This window comes from Rhea pennata, chromosome 5, assembly GCF_028389875.1.
Source record: "Rhea pennata isolate bPtePen1 chromosome 5, bPtePen1.pri, whole genome shotgun sequence".
NCBI classification, from domain to species: Eukaryota; Metazoa; Chordata; class Aves; order Rheiformes; family Rheidae; genus Rhea; species Rhea pennata.
The window spans coordinates 69,034,513-69,049,932 of NC_084667.1; the positions used below are offsets into that span (position 1 = coordinate 69,034,513).

The following is a 15,420-nucleotide window of genomic DNA, read 5'->3' on the forward strand; positions in this document are numbered from 1 at the left end:
GCGGCCGGCAGCCGCCACGGCCGCCAGCGCGCCCGCTCGGCGCCGGGGCTCCCGCCGCCCGCCGCCTCCTCCTCCTCGCCGCCGCCGCCGCCGCCGCCCTGCTCCTCGACGGGCCCGCGGAGCGCGGCGGCCCGGGGGCGGCCGGGCCCGCGGCGCCCCCCGCGCGGCCCCCGCGCCGCCTCGGCCCCGCGCCGCGGCAGCGCCCGCCGCGGCCCCCCGCGCTCAGCGCCCGCCGCCTCCTCCATGGCGCGGGCGGGCGGCGCGGCGGCGGCGGCGGCGGCGGGCGCGGGGCGGCGGCGCGCGCCGGTGCCCCCCCCCTCCCCCCGCCCCGCTGCGGCGACGCCGCGCGCGCCGCAGCATCGCCGTCGCCAGGGACCGGCCCCGCGCGCGCGCGGCGCCTGCGCGGCGCGCACCAACCGCCGCCGCGGGCGGGGGGGAAGGAGGAGCGAAAGGGGGGGAGGAGGGCGGGGCTGCGCCCTCTCCCCCCCCCCCAGCCCGTGCGCAGTGGCACGGTCCGCGCGCGAGGGGCGCTGGGTAAGCCGCACTTCCCGCCCCTCCGCCCGTCACCGCCGCCGTTGCCCGTGGGGGCGGGCGCGGGGCGGCGGCGGCGCCCGGAAGTGACGCGGCGGCGCGGTGCGGGCGCAGGGAGCGAGGCTGCGGCTGCCGCCGGCTGGGCCCCGCCGCGGCCTGGCCGCCCCCGGCGCGCAGGTGAGCACGGGCCCGGCGGGGAGCGCCGCCCGCCCCCTTCCCTTCCCTTCCCCGCCCCGCGCCGGGCGCGTCTGGAGCCGGAGGGGCCCGAGCGCCTGCGGGGCGGCGACTCCGGCCCCTCTCCGGGGCGGGGGGGGGACGGGGGACGGCAAAACCCGCCGGGCGCTGCCGCGGCTGAGCGGCACCCCGGGAGCGGAGGAGCCGCCGGGGCTCTTCCGAACAGCTCCTCAGTAAGCGAGGAGGGCGTCTGCCGCGCTGGGCAGGGCTCTCGCGCCCTTCCGCCGCCTTGCCGCTTCCTGCGAGAGCCAGCAGCGCTCAGCCCGCGCTGCCGGCGCCGCCGCCGGCGCTGGCGGGGCCTCTCGGGGCTGCGGAGCCCGCCGGCGTCTGTGCGCCTGCCCGGCGATACCGTCACCGCCGGCAGGTACGCGGTGCGGGCGAGCGCTGCCGCGCAGGAGGCCGCTGAGGTGGAGCGGCAGGCATCTCCATCGAGTCAGTGCAAAAGCACTTATTCCTGTGGAGTAACTGGAATGTAGCTATTTATAGCCGTGCTTGTAGGATTTGCACCTGAACTTTAACCGTTCCTTTTTCTTTCCTCTTCTTGTTACCTTATGTTCTATGGTACATACATACACATATGATAAAACTGTGAACTGAGCGCAAATGCAAAAGGAAGATAAAGTTTCAGCTGTTTAATATCTCTTTAAATGCAATTAGTGCTGCAAAAGTGGTGTTGTAAGGAAAATGTTATATAGAATCTTGTTCTTTGCAGATATCTACAAAGATTTTTTTGAAGATATATATATATATATATATATATATATATACACATTTTCTAGGATAGGATTGTACTAGGAAAGAGTTTTTTCTCTAGCTGTAAGTCTTCACTTTGTCGGTGCTATTATGTTCTATATTTAGATGTTGGTAACTAATTTTGTTCTTTTGGATTAACCACTTTGTAAGTAGGCCTGTTGCAAATTAAGTGTCAGTTAAGGAACTGTAAAAATGAACTTCTTAATAAGATAAAAGAAGTGAGATTTTGAAGTTCACGTAGTCATTTAGCAAAATAAAATTAAATCATCTTGTCAATTCAGAAACTGGATGGTTGCTGTGCTCTCTGTAGAGCAATAGTTACGTTTCTTCATGGCCTAGGATTCTGACACATTCATGTGCTCCACTCTTTCACCAGGAAAATAACTCTGACTGAATAAAGTGAAGAACTGATTCTCCAGCTCTTAGTGGTGGGCAGCAGTGTTTGAGTCTTAATGAGTCTGAAATTAGAGCAGGTATCAGTGCCATCAGGTGTCATGGTGCAAACTAAAACTTTGGGGGGATTTTGTGGGGCTATGGCAGGAATGAAGTTCATTCTCTTTGCTCTCACTAGTGGTGTCATGAAGCTGTTGGCAGCTGCTGATGCCGTGGGGCTTGGAAATGGTGATACCAGCTTGCTCGATCTGTCCGTCTGGATGATCCTGAGCTGACCAAGGAAAGCACCTCGCCCTGCTCACCCCAGCCCTCCTGACTGCGGAGGCAGGCCTGGCTCCCGATCCTCCATCGACCTGATCCCTTGCAGGATCGGGCTGGGGCTTGTCCATCGCGGACGGAGCGCTTGCCCCTCCTGAGCGATCGGGTGCTGCCTGCAGCACTACTCCCCTCTCCCAAAGGGCTGCGGCGCTCAGGAAAGAGGCACAGCAGAGGCTGGCTGTACCACGATGGCACCAAGCAGAGTATAGCTGAAATTATGGTGATCCTTGTACCTAGTGATTTTGGTATTGTGCACAGAGAAGTGGAAGGTATAGCAGGTGCTCTGTATTGCCCATCTATGGACTAACAGTGATGTGGGATTATACCCAAGAAAGATTATTTTGGTGCCTGCCCTTTAAAATGGGTACAGAAACAGACATCTCAAGTCATGAAAATATTGTTCTTGTGCCTTTTTTAAGATGATTTTTTTCAATAACAATACTTAAAATATTTTGGAATACAGCAATAAAATATTTTTACCCATGTTGGAACTTTACTAAAAGTTCAAGAACTTTCCCTTTTCTTTTAAAGCACTGCATTCTTGTTAGGTAGTTGATCCAAATATGTCTATGGAAAAAGGTGGAAACACTGAGTCTTGCCAGAGATTTTTTTTTTTTTTTTTTGAGGAGTTCAAAGCACCTGTTTCCTGTACAGGCACAGATGTAGTAGTTTCCTCTTTGCCTAGCATTAATTTAAAAGAATTATAAGGACAGTTTATTGACTTAAAGCTCAAAGCATTCAAGTGATGACATTTGAGCTGGTTTCTTCAAATGTGGACATTTGCATATCAAGCTGATATAGGACATCAGCGATTAGTGGCGCAAATTAGTTTAAGAACTTCTTAAAAACTTTGTTTCAATTAAACCAATTCTATTCTTTCTTTATTCCAGTCACTGTGTGTTTCTCTTAAATATCCAATGCAGAATCCCATCAGGTAGTCTAGACTCCAGACAACATCATGCGTTTTATTTCAGAACAGAAAAAACCTTTTTTTTTTTTTTTTTTTTTTACTTTTTTTCTTAAATAAAAGCTTAAAATAGCATATGCAGTTAATAAACATTGGATTGTCCTTGATCTGTCTTGCATAATAAAAGCATAGTGCATAAGGACTTAGTAAATTGGAAAGCAATATACTAATTAAGATAAAAGCCTAAAAGGAAAAATAGTTTTTAAATGTTATATGTAGCATGCTAAGCGATGTGAGTAATGAAGCTTCTGAAAATGAAACCCTGAGTAATGCGTTAAAATTTTTGTTTATCACAGATGGACCAGTCGTCTCCAACCTACATGCTTGCTAACTTAACCCACTTGCATTCTGAGCAGCTTTTGCAAGGCTTGAACATCCTTCGCCAACATCACGAGCTGTGCGACATTATCTTGAGAGTTGGCGATGTCAAGATTCATGCCCACAAAGTGGTGCTTGCCAGCATCAGTCCGTATTTCAAAGCCATGTTCACTGGGAACCTTTCCGAGAAGGAGAATTCGGAGGTAGAGTTTCAGTGCATTGACGAGGCAGCCCTGCAAGCCATAGTAGAGTATGCCTACACGGGGACTGTGTTTATCTCACAAGACACTGTAGAGTCTCTTCTTCCAGCTGCAAATCTTCTCCAAATCAAACTTGTGGTGAAGGAGTGTTGCACGTTTCTTGAAAGCCAGCTTGATCCTGGCAATTGCATTGGGATTTCTCGTTTTGCAGAGACCTATGGCTGCCATGACCTCTACTTGGCTGCTAACAAATACATTTGTCAAAACTTTGAAGATGTTTGTCAGACTGAAGAATTTTTTGAGCTTACACATTCTGAATTGGATGAAATTGTTTCCAATGACTGCTTGAATGTGGTGACAGAAGAGACAGTTTTTTATGCACTAGAGTCTTGGATCAAATATGATGTGCAGGAGCGACAGAAGTACTTAGCACAGCTGCTACATTGTGTTCGATTGCCACTGCTGAGTGTTAAGTTTCTTACAAGGTTATATGAAGCAAACCATCTCATTCGCGATGACCATACTTGCAAGCATCTACTGAACGAAGCCCTAAAATATCACTTTATGCCTGAACACAGACTTTCCCACCAGACCATGCTGATGACAAGACCTCGCTGTGCTCCTAAAGTTCTTTGTGCTGTAGGAGGAAAAGCTGGACTGTTTGCTTGTTTAGAAAGGTAAGTAATAGCAAAAAGTTGTAAGCCTGACCATTTTCATTCTGTTGGTTGAGAGTCTTGATAATAAATGTGGCTATTTTCAGTTTGTATATTGCTTTTATATCCTTTGAGTTTTTTCCAATTTACATAATTTTCACTTACCTAGTATTGTAGACTATCAAATCATAACATTTTGACTAAAAATTTTTTTGAAAAATATTGGGAGGGGGCTGAAAAACATGCTTCCTGATAACTCAAAAGTGCTTGGAATTAAAATGAATCAGAGCTAAGAGGAAATTCTTAGTAATGTTAAATTCTTGACTGTAATGTAATCATGACTTTAATCCTTGCTACTGAGCAAATACTCATCTGTGCTGGCAGAAATCAGTAAGTGTGCATCTCTCTTCTTTACCCCGTTCTCAATGGAACCCAGTAGACTGTTACACCAGAGACACTCATCTAAGTAAAAGAAATGAAATGCAGAGAAAAATAACTTTAATAATATTGTTGAGTTTAGTTATATCACTATATTAACATTTCCAGAAATGATGCTTAAACTTTGTGGGGGTATGCATGTTTACACATATTTACAAATACACGTACAATACTTTGCCATTGAGCGTACTCTTATGAACACAAAGTAAAGGTTTACTGTGCTAGAGTAGACTACCTGAAATGGCTCTTGAAATCTTGGATGATATTCTAGTCTGAAGTAGTCTTTTCCATGATGCCATTTCACATGTGCGTGTTTGTGTGTCTGTATGTGTATATACACATGTATACACACGTACCTTTAAAAATCTGGGAATATATATATATATATATATATATGTTTTCCTATGTTTATAAAAGTTCCCAGCTGCTGTCTAAGTTGTTAAATTTTAGCTTTTCTGATCAATAGTGATCAGCAGTGAACTAGACTTTGGGACTGGGGATTGAGTTTATAGATTAAAAGAAAAGATTTTGTGAGTTTAATAACAAATCCATTTCTGTTTGAGTGAGTAAAGTAGTCCTCACATAATGATGCTTCAGCTCTGTTTCTTTTGTAGATTCTCTAATTATTGTAACAATATTACATTCCAATGTGTTTTTTAACCAGAAATTTTCTTTATGACTATTTACCGTTTGCTAATGCATACAAAATTTTCTTTTCCTTATTATTCATATAGGTCTCTCTTAAACTGTCATTTTAATAACTTTAAACAGTTGTTCGTGACATATAGAAATGTCACAGATCAGTAAAAATAGTTTAAAATAGTTTTGGTCCACAGTTTTCTTGCAACTGAAAGTGGCAAAGTAGGAAACCTTAATTCCACTATTCTGATGTTAATTTTCATTTGTGCTTGATTTTCATTTGTGCTTACAGGAAGGCTGATATTACACGGCAGTGCTTGAAAATAAGTGACTAACAGAATTACTTGGAATACATTTAGTCCCATTCTTTTCTAACTGGGCCACTGCTATCAAGAGCCAGTCTGGTGTTTCAGCAGTCTCTGCTTCCAGACTCTTAGTCAGTGGCTTTCATCTCCAGTGCCTTCATTTTCTTGGGGCTTTTTTTGCACAGATACATTTCCTTGAATATTAGACATTTATTTAAATTAACTGTAAGTATTAACCAAACTGTTCAGAGGTAGGATAACTAGATTATAATGACTGTAGCAGAGATTCATCCTGTTTTAAAACTGGGTATGATTTAAAAAGAATGCATGTAAACTTAGTTTTTTGGAAAACAAATATTCCAAGCTGAAAATGTTCTGCTTTATGACATTTCTTTAAATTACACAGTGTATTCAAAATATATAATCAGAAAGTTTACAAATTATACTTTCTAAATGTGTTTTTGTAGGTGTGTATATATAGACATGGGCTTCTCTCTCCCCCTCTTTCTCTCTCTCCCGCTCTGACTGGTTTTTTTGTTTGTTTGTTTACCCCTCTTATCCCTTTGGTTTATATTTTTAGCTTACCTTGATAACAACCTACTTCCAGAAACTCCTGCAGCATCAGCACTGTCTTGTCTTCCCTTGAATTTCCGTGATACTGTTTTGCCATCTCCCCAGTTTGCCTGTCTTGTACTTTTAAAATTCATCTTTTCAGGTCTTGAACTTGATGCCATGACTACTTGCTGTGTTACTGCACGGTGCTTCACACTGTGAGGCCCAGTTCTTTGACCTTTAGACCACTAAACAGCGTTTGTTTGAGCTTACATTCAGCGCACCAGAAGGAACTGCAAGTGTGGGAGGGGAAATACAAAATACTCTCTTAAAATCATGTTCCTTTGTTCAGTTTTCCTCACAAAGCTTCAGAAGCCTAGGTTTGCTCGTATAACCTTTGTTTCTCTATTTCAGTGTTGAGATGTATTTTCCCCAGAACGACTCCTGGATAGGCCTGGCACCTCTCGGCATTCCACGCTATGAATTTGGAATATGTGCCCTAGACCAGAAAATTTACGTTGTAGGAGGGATTGCAACGCACGTGTGTCAAGGCATCAGTTACCGCAAGCACGAGAATTCAGTGGAGTGTTGGGACCCTGACACGAACACTTGGACGTCCCTGGAAAGAATGTTTGAGAGCCGGAGCACTCTGGGAGTGGTAGTTCTGGCAGGAGAGCTCTACGCCTTAGGTGGCTATGATGGGCAGTCTTATTTACGAACTGTGGAGAAATACATTCCTAAAGTGAAGGAATGGCAGCTAGTGGCCCCCATGAACAAAACCAGAAGTTGTTTTGCTGCAGCTGTCTTGGATGGAATGATATATGCTATCGGTGGTTATGGTCCTGCCCATATGAACAGGTATGTGCTTTCGATGTGTGTAGCTCTGTATCATAAGCTAGAAATCAGCAGAGCTCGTTGTTAAGCTTGTGTTCAGCAGCCAATTAAAAAACATTCTAAGATCGATTAGTGATAATCCACAGTGGGCCTCATCATTGCTTGCTCTGCAGCATCGGTCTGATAATTCAACTGGGAAATCTTTATATGGACATAACTTTGTGTTCTAGCTCAGAACTTTATTTTTTCTTAATCCTTAAGAAGGGAAGATGATAAGCACTAAGGCATATCTGCATAGCACTGAGCAAGGTACTACAAAATAACCAGCTTGAGTTAACCAAGCAAGATAACCAGCTAAGGTATCTCAGCAGATCAGTATTTTCTGGGTACATATACTCAGGCCCCAAGGTAGGATAACTCTACACCATGGTGCTTGCCCTCAGTTAACAAGCTCTCTGGAGAGACTTGCATGGCACTATGCTGGTGCTAGGTAAATCTTTGCATCTGAAGTCTGCAAAATATTCGTATGCACAGTTAATTTAAATATGTAAAACTGATTAGAAATGAGTGCTCACATGCTTAATATTCACAAAATAAACATATACCTGAACTGGAACCTCAAACTAGTCTTGATGGTAATCCTGAAGTTCAAGATGCTGATGATTGGCCTGGCTCCTGGGTAGAAATGAGCTGGCTTCAGACCTTTTACCCACAAGGAGGCTTCCTGGCCCCAGCATGCTATTTAATAGTCTTGTTCCACATTGGTCTGGATTGTTGGACTGGGGCATTTAGCTATGCAAAAAAATTTTTTTTTTTTTTTTTTAACTCTACATTTTAAGCAATGGGAACAAATCAGCCTTGTGTTCCTTCAGGAAGCAAATTTAGGCTGAAGTCTAAATGGCTAAATAAAGGGTGAAATTGAACGTTTTGCTTATAGGAAAGCAAAGCTTATATTTGATAAATAATGTGATGCATCAATTGTTTAACAGTGTAGTATAACAACATTGCATTGGTGATTAATTCTACCTATCTTTTCATACTTGATGTGTTTTTATCTCCTTCAGAAATACTTTAATATAAAACAGTTTGTGAAACAAAGGATTGGTTCCCAAATAGAAAAGTATAACTAAGTAGTTTTCAAATGAAAAATTAAGAGTATTTTTTAAATTACTGGAATATAAAATACTGATAACTTAAAACTGTTTGGTATAGTTGTGACTGGATTCTATAAAACCCAGTATGGCTTTTCTTATTCTAATTTCTTGTACTTTAGATTATAAGATGTAGTAGCAGCTGAAAGTACTTTCTAGACAAGCAAACCATCTCTGAAATGTTTCCCACTGACTTCGGATTTCTTCACATGGGAAGTTAGCCGTGAATAATTAAACGGCACTGCTTTCCTATGCAGTCACTCTTAGCTCCACGCAGTCCTCGTGCCATACAGAACTATCCATGTTAGTAGCTGATTAGACGAAGCAAAATCGGTATCGGAGTGGAGTAAGCGTACCAAGCGCTCATGCAGCTCTCCACGGCGCTCGCTGCACTGTCACTTTGTAGCACAAATGGACCTTAAAGGAAGGCAATTGAGCTCTAACCCGTGACGGAAGCGGTGCCCAGATGATGAATGCTCAGTGTCTACGCAGGTCTTTGAAGGGCAAACTCAGGTACCTCCTTTCAGGAGATACAAGACATTACTGGGAGAATAAGAAATGTCTTTAACAAACTGGTACCTTTAAAGGAAAAAGTCTTAACAACATTAAAATTCTACAGCAGCCTTACTCTTTGTATCGTGTTTTTGTCTTCCTCAGTCAGAAAGGAATTGCCAGCAACTCTATAATTACTGTTATTGATGGATATTTCAACATTTTCCTTTTTATTATTTTTATTGAATAGTTTTTGTTATCAAGGACACAAGTAACTTGCCATATCGTACACTCTTGAGACTTGTACAAGCTCTAGGACTAGCAGAAACCTGACTGCACCTTTTCTCCTACTGTTGAGCGCTTCTGATTTCCTCTCCCCTCCTTCCTCCCCGCTCACGCCACCAACACGCACTTGTGACAGGGATGGCTGTGAGCACGTTAACAACTGACCACCGGTCCAACTCCAGGGGTAGAAAACGTGTTTTCTGTTAATTCATTTCCAGTCTGTCCTGAGGAACTCTTCTGTCCTTAGTGTTTTCGTCAGCACCCTCTTCACAGCTTTTCCTGAGGGACATGCTCTCCAAATTTTTTTTTCCTCTCTGTTGTTTTTAGGCAAGCCCCAAGGAAGCTTTTGGTTTGATGTGTTACCCAAATAAATTCACTTTAGATCTGCATTATGTATTAAAAGCTTTTCATGGGTTATTTTTATAAATAATAGCAGTACTTTGTCTCAAAATGTAACCTGAAGGTATCTGGTAGTAGCATCAGAGAGGAGGCTGACCTGTGATTGCTGTATCAGAACAAAACACGTTCAAACTTTTTTGGCAACACGGTTGAGACCTGCAGCTGCACGGGCTTCGTGTTGCTGAAGGATCCTGGGATGTGACTGATGCTTCTGAGTCAGCAACGCTGGCTTTAGTATTTTGTATGCTTTGTATGTAGTACAAAGCATCCATGCTGCTGAATTTTCTGTTGGCTTAAGCAATTTTTCTTTGCATTATATTATTCCTTTGTGTAATAATATTTGCTGGCAGAACCGGATGGATCTCTGACAAATGTAGATTTCTTGTGGAGTAAAATTCAAATGTTGTTGAAATCCAAATCTTACAAGTTGTTTGCTTGTGTTCACAGCATGGAGCGTTATGATCCGAGTAAGAACTCATGGGAGACGGTAGCTTCGATGGCTGATAAACGAATAAACTTTGGTGTTGGTGTCATGCTGGGCTTCATTTTTGTAGTAGGTGGACACAATGGTGTGTCACACTTATCAAGCATTGAGAGATACGATCCTCATCAAAATCAGTGGACTGTGTGCAGACCCATGAAGGAACCCAGGACAGGTAGGGACATATGAAACCGAGCAGTTAACTCGGATATCCTTACAGAAATAAACTACTATTTGACTCGATAGAAGTTGCAATAGTTCGAGGTTTTGGTGATTTGTCTGTAGAGCATTTTTCATCTGTGAATTGGAATGCAGATCACTTAATCAGTTCAATGAAAGAATGTATAAATTACTCAAGTATGTATTTCTTTAATTATTTCAATTTGTTTTTATTCATACAGAGCTGTACATAGTATAATATTTTTTATTCTATTTTCTATTTTGTTTTTACTAATTTTGAGGGAAATTCACCAATCCTCTGGTTACTATTTTATTGTACTTTGCGTCGAGACTCAGTAACACATCGTCCCTTAGCTCTGCCTGACAGTTTTGGGACAGAAGAGCGTTGTTTTGGTCATAGGCAAAAGGGTGCAAGATGAGTTAAAAAGGAGAATAAGAGCAACATGATCCAAGTTAGCCCTGCTTTGAGCTGAATGGCCAGCTGGCATCCAGAAGTCCCTTCCAACTTATTCTATGGTTTCATTTAGGAACAAAAGTACTATTTATTTCCATACTTGATGATTGTGTATCTTTTCCTTTTTCATAGGAGTCGGTGCAGCTGTAATTGATAACTACCTTTATGTAGTTGGAGGTCATTCAGGGTCATCCTATCTGAACACTGTACAGAAATACGATCCTATCTCAGATACCTGGCTGGACTCTGCTGGTATGATGTACTGTCGATGCAATTTTGGCTTGACTGCACTTTGAAAAATATGAATTTATGGACCTGATGCAAAGATGGAACTTAATCTGCTTGGAAGGATACCTTGCTCATGTAGACCAGAAGCTACTTTTTCTGAAACTGGAGAAATGTGGTGACGTTGTGATTGAAATGAGGAAGGGTTTTTTTTTCTTCCAGGAATTGGCCTTTGTTATGTTAGTAACACAAGCAAAAGGAATGCAAGACTTATTGCCAGCTGGGTTTAGATAGCATCCTGTTAATGGCAGTGAATTTTAGTGAGTACTGTACATGCCTGGGTTATGGTTAGAAACCTTACTGTATATCTAACCCATTCACTTTCTAGAGCTTTTCTCTCTTCCTCCTGCCTACTATGAAAAATGAAGTTTACTGTGCTTGGGATGAGAGATGTTTGAATGCATTGTATGATTGGACAGTTTGCTGATAGTTGTCTGGTTGTGTCCTTATATTAAGAAAATGCCAGTGCTTCATAATTTTTTATAAAAAGTAACTAAAGGGCTGCCTTGTTTCTGTATCTCAAGGTTTGTAAATAGTAAATGCCATAGTATGTTGCCTGTACACTCCTTTGTTACCCTTTTACCAATATGGGGGCTGGCAAGATAATTGCTAACTACTTAGAAAAATAAATTTACAAGGCAAATTTATTGCCTCTTATGAAATTTTTGGACTTAATAAAGGGAAATCACATTTTTAACCCTCCCTTCTATTTTTGTGGGTAAATAAGTAGCAGATTAAGTTACTTAATCTTGCTAGACTGCTGTGTGGTTTTAATTGTAATGCAGAGGAAAATTATCAACAGTAAGACATCAGAAAATGTCACAGCAGCATTCATAGCATGATGCAAAATACTGAAAAAGGAATCCGTCCCATCCTTCACCCAAGCGTAATTGTGCCCATATTCTGTACAACTTCCCTTTTTAAAAGAATGTATGATTGCTTTTTTGAGTGTTCAGATATAAAAATGGTGCTAAATGTAGGACTTACAATAAGGCTGTTACCAGTTTAGTGCAGTATGCATAAAGCATGATTGTTTTGATTGTTCTAGTGTTTTTGTTTATTTGCTTGATACATTTGTGCCTATGAAAACTGTCAAGAATAACACAGTGTACTCAGTGAGCTCTACATTTCTTTCTTTCTTTTTCTTTCTTTTTTTTTTTTTTTTTTTTTTAATAAGATCTAGTTTTATTGTTCCTAGTCTCTCAAATACAAAAGTATGGAGCGAATAGTAAGAGCCCTTCTCTGGTTCTTTAGGCAGTCTTGCCTTTGACGTAACTTGCAATGAATGAGAAGCGCAGGACATAGCGACTTATCCTAAGTGCATATCCTGTGTGACGGAGCATTGAAGGTTGGTTCCTGTGATTAACCAGAATCTGAAGAGATGTGTCTTAGTGATAGCCCTAAACTTAGTGAAAATTTGTGCAGATGCATAGAAAGTGATGGTGCAGGTTATAACCATTATTAAAAATACGTGATTAAGTATTAGTTCTAGCTAATTTAGCATGTTTTTTTTTTGTCTTCTGACTCTAACTAGGAATCATGATTGTTTTGAATTTGTTTTGATGTCTGTATCCGTATTGCCAGACCTGGTACTTAAGAAATTTTCTGCCTTGAGTAATTTTCCTCTTGTTTTAGCATGTTAAATTAGTGTTTGTTTCTCCTCATTTTTCAAACTCATATAGTATTATTTTTGAAGGTGCAATAATATTCAAAATAGTTGCTTTAAAAGCCATTTCTTTACAAGTATGCTAAGTGGAGGTTTTCTGAGTGTACTTTATTTATTCTAAGTTCCTGCAAAACTAATTGCAGCCAGGCAGACAGTAATTTTCCTTGTTCTTCCATAAGCTAACATTCAGATTTTAAACAGTGAAGGAGACAAGGGTGTTTTCACCATAAAACATTATAATTATATAATAGATAATGGGCGTTTGCACAGACTATATAAAAAAAAATCCTGCATATATTCTTCAGGTTTTGTAGAATGAAGCAGGACTTTAAAAGCAATTAAAATTAACAAATTCAGCATTTTATGCTGTTTATTTGACCCACTAAGGATTCTAGTTATATAGCAATAATAGCATAACTTAATTATTCCAGTAAATCTGTTGATAGGACACGAGTAGCTGCATTGTTGTACGTTGCGTGTTTGTGTGCGGGGAGGAGAGGGGAAGGGAGTGGTTCTGGGGTTGGCCCTTAATGAAAATGGTTTGGTCTGTTATATAGATTGCCTTCTCATTTCCGTTCAGGTAAATGTGCAAGTTGAATATTTACATGTGCTATTTTACTTTTCACTTGCAGTTTCACAGAGATGCCATTGATTATCATCTTTTCCAATATATACTGGGGGTAATGATGCTTAACAAGCTAATATTAAAAAAAGAAAAAGCTTCCGTACTTAAAAGACAGTTCTTGCCTTTAATTGGTAGGAGACTTTTCTTGCAGTTCAGTCTATACTGCTTAACTACAATGGGAGTCTGTGAATGAAGATGCTCATGTGTGTTTTGATTGGAAGCATTAGTAAACAATTTTCAGCATGTACAAAGCGGGGCAAGATACAGAAACCACTTTGGCATCAACAGAAAAAAAAATGCTTTGTTCAGAGGTTTGTTGATGGTTTTTCAATATTGTATAAACATCTTACACTTATGGAACTTGAGACACTTTTAAGAGTGCAAAATATTTACTCCCTGTAGCTAGGCAGTAGCAATGTTAAATTAGGCTATAGAGATTGACCAAATATTTGTAATGTGGTATTGCTAAATTTAAGATAGGAGCATAAACAAGTTTTTAGTAAGTAGGATTGGAATTAAGAATCGGAAGAATACCTAATGAAGAATACTGCTGTGTTTAGATGAACTGTGTGTCACTTTAATTATGCCATCTTTAGTTTCTGTTTTGGGTGCTTGTTGTCCTCTTCACGGAAGTGCTTGGTTATAGGAAGATCAGACACAACAATCAGTTTAAATCAGCACTTAAAATACAATACTGTAATGTCTGTCTTGCAGTTTAAAAATTAAGGATTTTCAAATAAGATGTCATACAACTATAAATTATCATCCAGTTCTATTTCTTACTCACTCAAAATTATTTGTAAAGCACTTTAAAATGGGTATGAGTTTTTATGTGTACATATAGTTCCTGGATTTCTGCTTTCTTTTTAATTAAGATACTCATGTGTAAACTTCCTGAAGTCTCTCCTATTTGGAATGCTTTTCTTTCAGAAAGTCTAGTTGGAATTTCTAAAGAGGCAAATGTGTCCAGTACGCATTATAAATAGTTTGACTTTTACTGGGAGATAGCTTAAGTGTTACTTTTGTGAATTTGCCATCTGTAAGTCCCCATTCATTATATGAAACAATGCAAAATGTCCAAGCTTGCCTTAAATTCTTGGTATTTAACTGCAACTCAAAGAACTGGATGATAATTCCTATTTTTTGCCTTATGCGCTGTGCTGTATCTTAAACCCAAGGATAACTCTAATTTTTAGCAGGATTTAATAATTGTACAGAGAATACCAAATTGTACTCGGACTTGACCAGAGTGCTTTGGTTGGAAGTATAAAATGATGTATGTAGTTTTGTGTATGTAGAGTGTTTTTATGTGTACATCTTTTTTAGCAGCAATGTTCTGGTTTTGTTACTGTTTACAAAAGTGGCATTTGAGTTCAACAGGAAAATAACTGTAACTTGCATTCTTGTTCTTTACTAGTGTTCTCAATGTGTTTGCTATTGTGATAATGCTCTGTAATTATTGTTGTAACAATATTTCATTGAATGTGAAATAATTTAGTAAATAAACCTGGGGAAAAACTTATTTTTACACTTCTGCTGGATGGTGAATATAAATATACTGCAGCTTTAATTTCTTTTCTAACGCAGTAATCTCTGAGTTTTTATTCAAAAGCAGCACTACCCACACACAGCACTGCAAGCTGGACAGCTAGAGCTCCAGGAAGGTGCAGCAGGATACTTGCCCTCTGCGGGGCAGGTTGAGCTGCCTGGAAGACCCTGATGTACCTTTTTCATCATCAGTCAGTAAGCTTTGTAGCAGCTGGTTAAGTCATCCATCACAGATTATCAAAGCCACCCTAAATCCTGTGCAGGTAAAAGCAGCGTGGTTCCAGGAGACATTGCTTCTACCCAAGCAGAGCAAGGTTTTGGAGCTTTCGTAGCTGCCAAATGCAGAAAGGCACAAACCACCCCAAAGCAAGCCAGGAGAACCCCCTGCGAAACAGCTGTGAGTGTAGTCCTGAACTGCTGGGACCTCACTCTCTGTTCTTGTTCTGCGGGGCAGGAGGAAATGGGAGACTGTGCACACCTTTAGCGGGATTGCAAAGACCCCCCCCTCCCTGTTTCCTCTCCCCTCCATTATCAGTTTCTTCTCCTACTGAAAACAAACTGACCATGACTTAAATGCTTGCCAGATACTCAAGTCTCAGTGCGCCAAAACTGTGTTATCCCATGATGAAAATCAGAGAGTATTTTCCGATGATCTGTTCTTGTTTTCTCTGCTCTTTTTATCTAAAGAATATCATAATATCCTGAAGCTTGCTGATTTA

At 41.3% G+C, this 15,420-nt stretch overlaps 2 protein-coding genes across 4 annotated transcripts in view; one reads left to right on the forward strand and one right to left on the reverse strand.

Annotated features, from left to right (window-relative positions):
* TOGARAM1 (TOG array regulator of axonemal microtubules 1) overlaps positions 1 to 2,300 on the reverse strand; it is a 41,685-nt gene extending 39,385 nt beyond the window's left edge. The window contains exon 1 of the mRNA XM_062577709.1: positions 2,214 to 2,300. Coding sequence (XP_062433693.1) covers positions 2,214 to 2,300 — 87 coding nt within the window. The remainder of the gene's footprint in view (positions 1 to 2,213) is intronic.
* On the forward strand, positions 645 to 14,667 carry KLHL28 (kelch like family member 28). 3 transcript variants are annotated; one of them, XR_009958655.1, is made up of 6 exons: positions 2,354 to 2,449; positions 3,493 to 4,391; positions 6,716 to 7,159; positions 9,910 to 10,118; positions 10,710 to 11,122; positions 12,117 to 14,667. XR_009958655.1 is itself a non-coding variant. In XM_062577879.1 (5 exons), exons 2-5 carry the CDS (start codon positions 3,493 to 3,495, stop codon positions 10,871 to 10,873), a joined length of 1,716 nt encoding a protein of 571 aa, XP_062433863.1. In that variant the 5' UTR covers positions 645 to 708; the 3' UTR covers positions 10,874 to 14,667. The 3 variants fall into 3 exon arrangements, 2 of the variants coding, with proteins under 2 accessions (XP_062433863.1, XP_062433862.1); XM_062577879.1 differs by lacking the exon at positions 2,354 to 2,449 and adding an exon at positions 645 to 708 and having other exon boundaries at positions 10,710 to 14,667; XM_062577878.1 differs by having other exon boundaries at positions 10,710 to 14,667.
* The last annotated feature ends 753 nt before the right edge of the window (positions 14,668 to 15,420 follow it).

Excerpts from the sequence above, each read along its gene's own strand:
- KLHL28 (XM_062577878.1), top strand. Across the intron at positions 4,392-6,715 it reads CTGTTTGCTTGTTTAGAAAG|TGTTGAGATGTATTTTCCCC; the intron begins GTAAGTAATAGC and ends TCTCTATTTCAG. Across the intron at positions 7,160-9,909 it reads GGTCCTGCCCATATGAACAG|CATGGAGCGTTATGATCCGA; the intron begins GTATGTGCTTTC and ends TTGTGTTCACAG.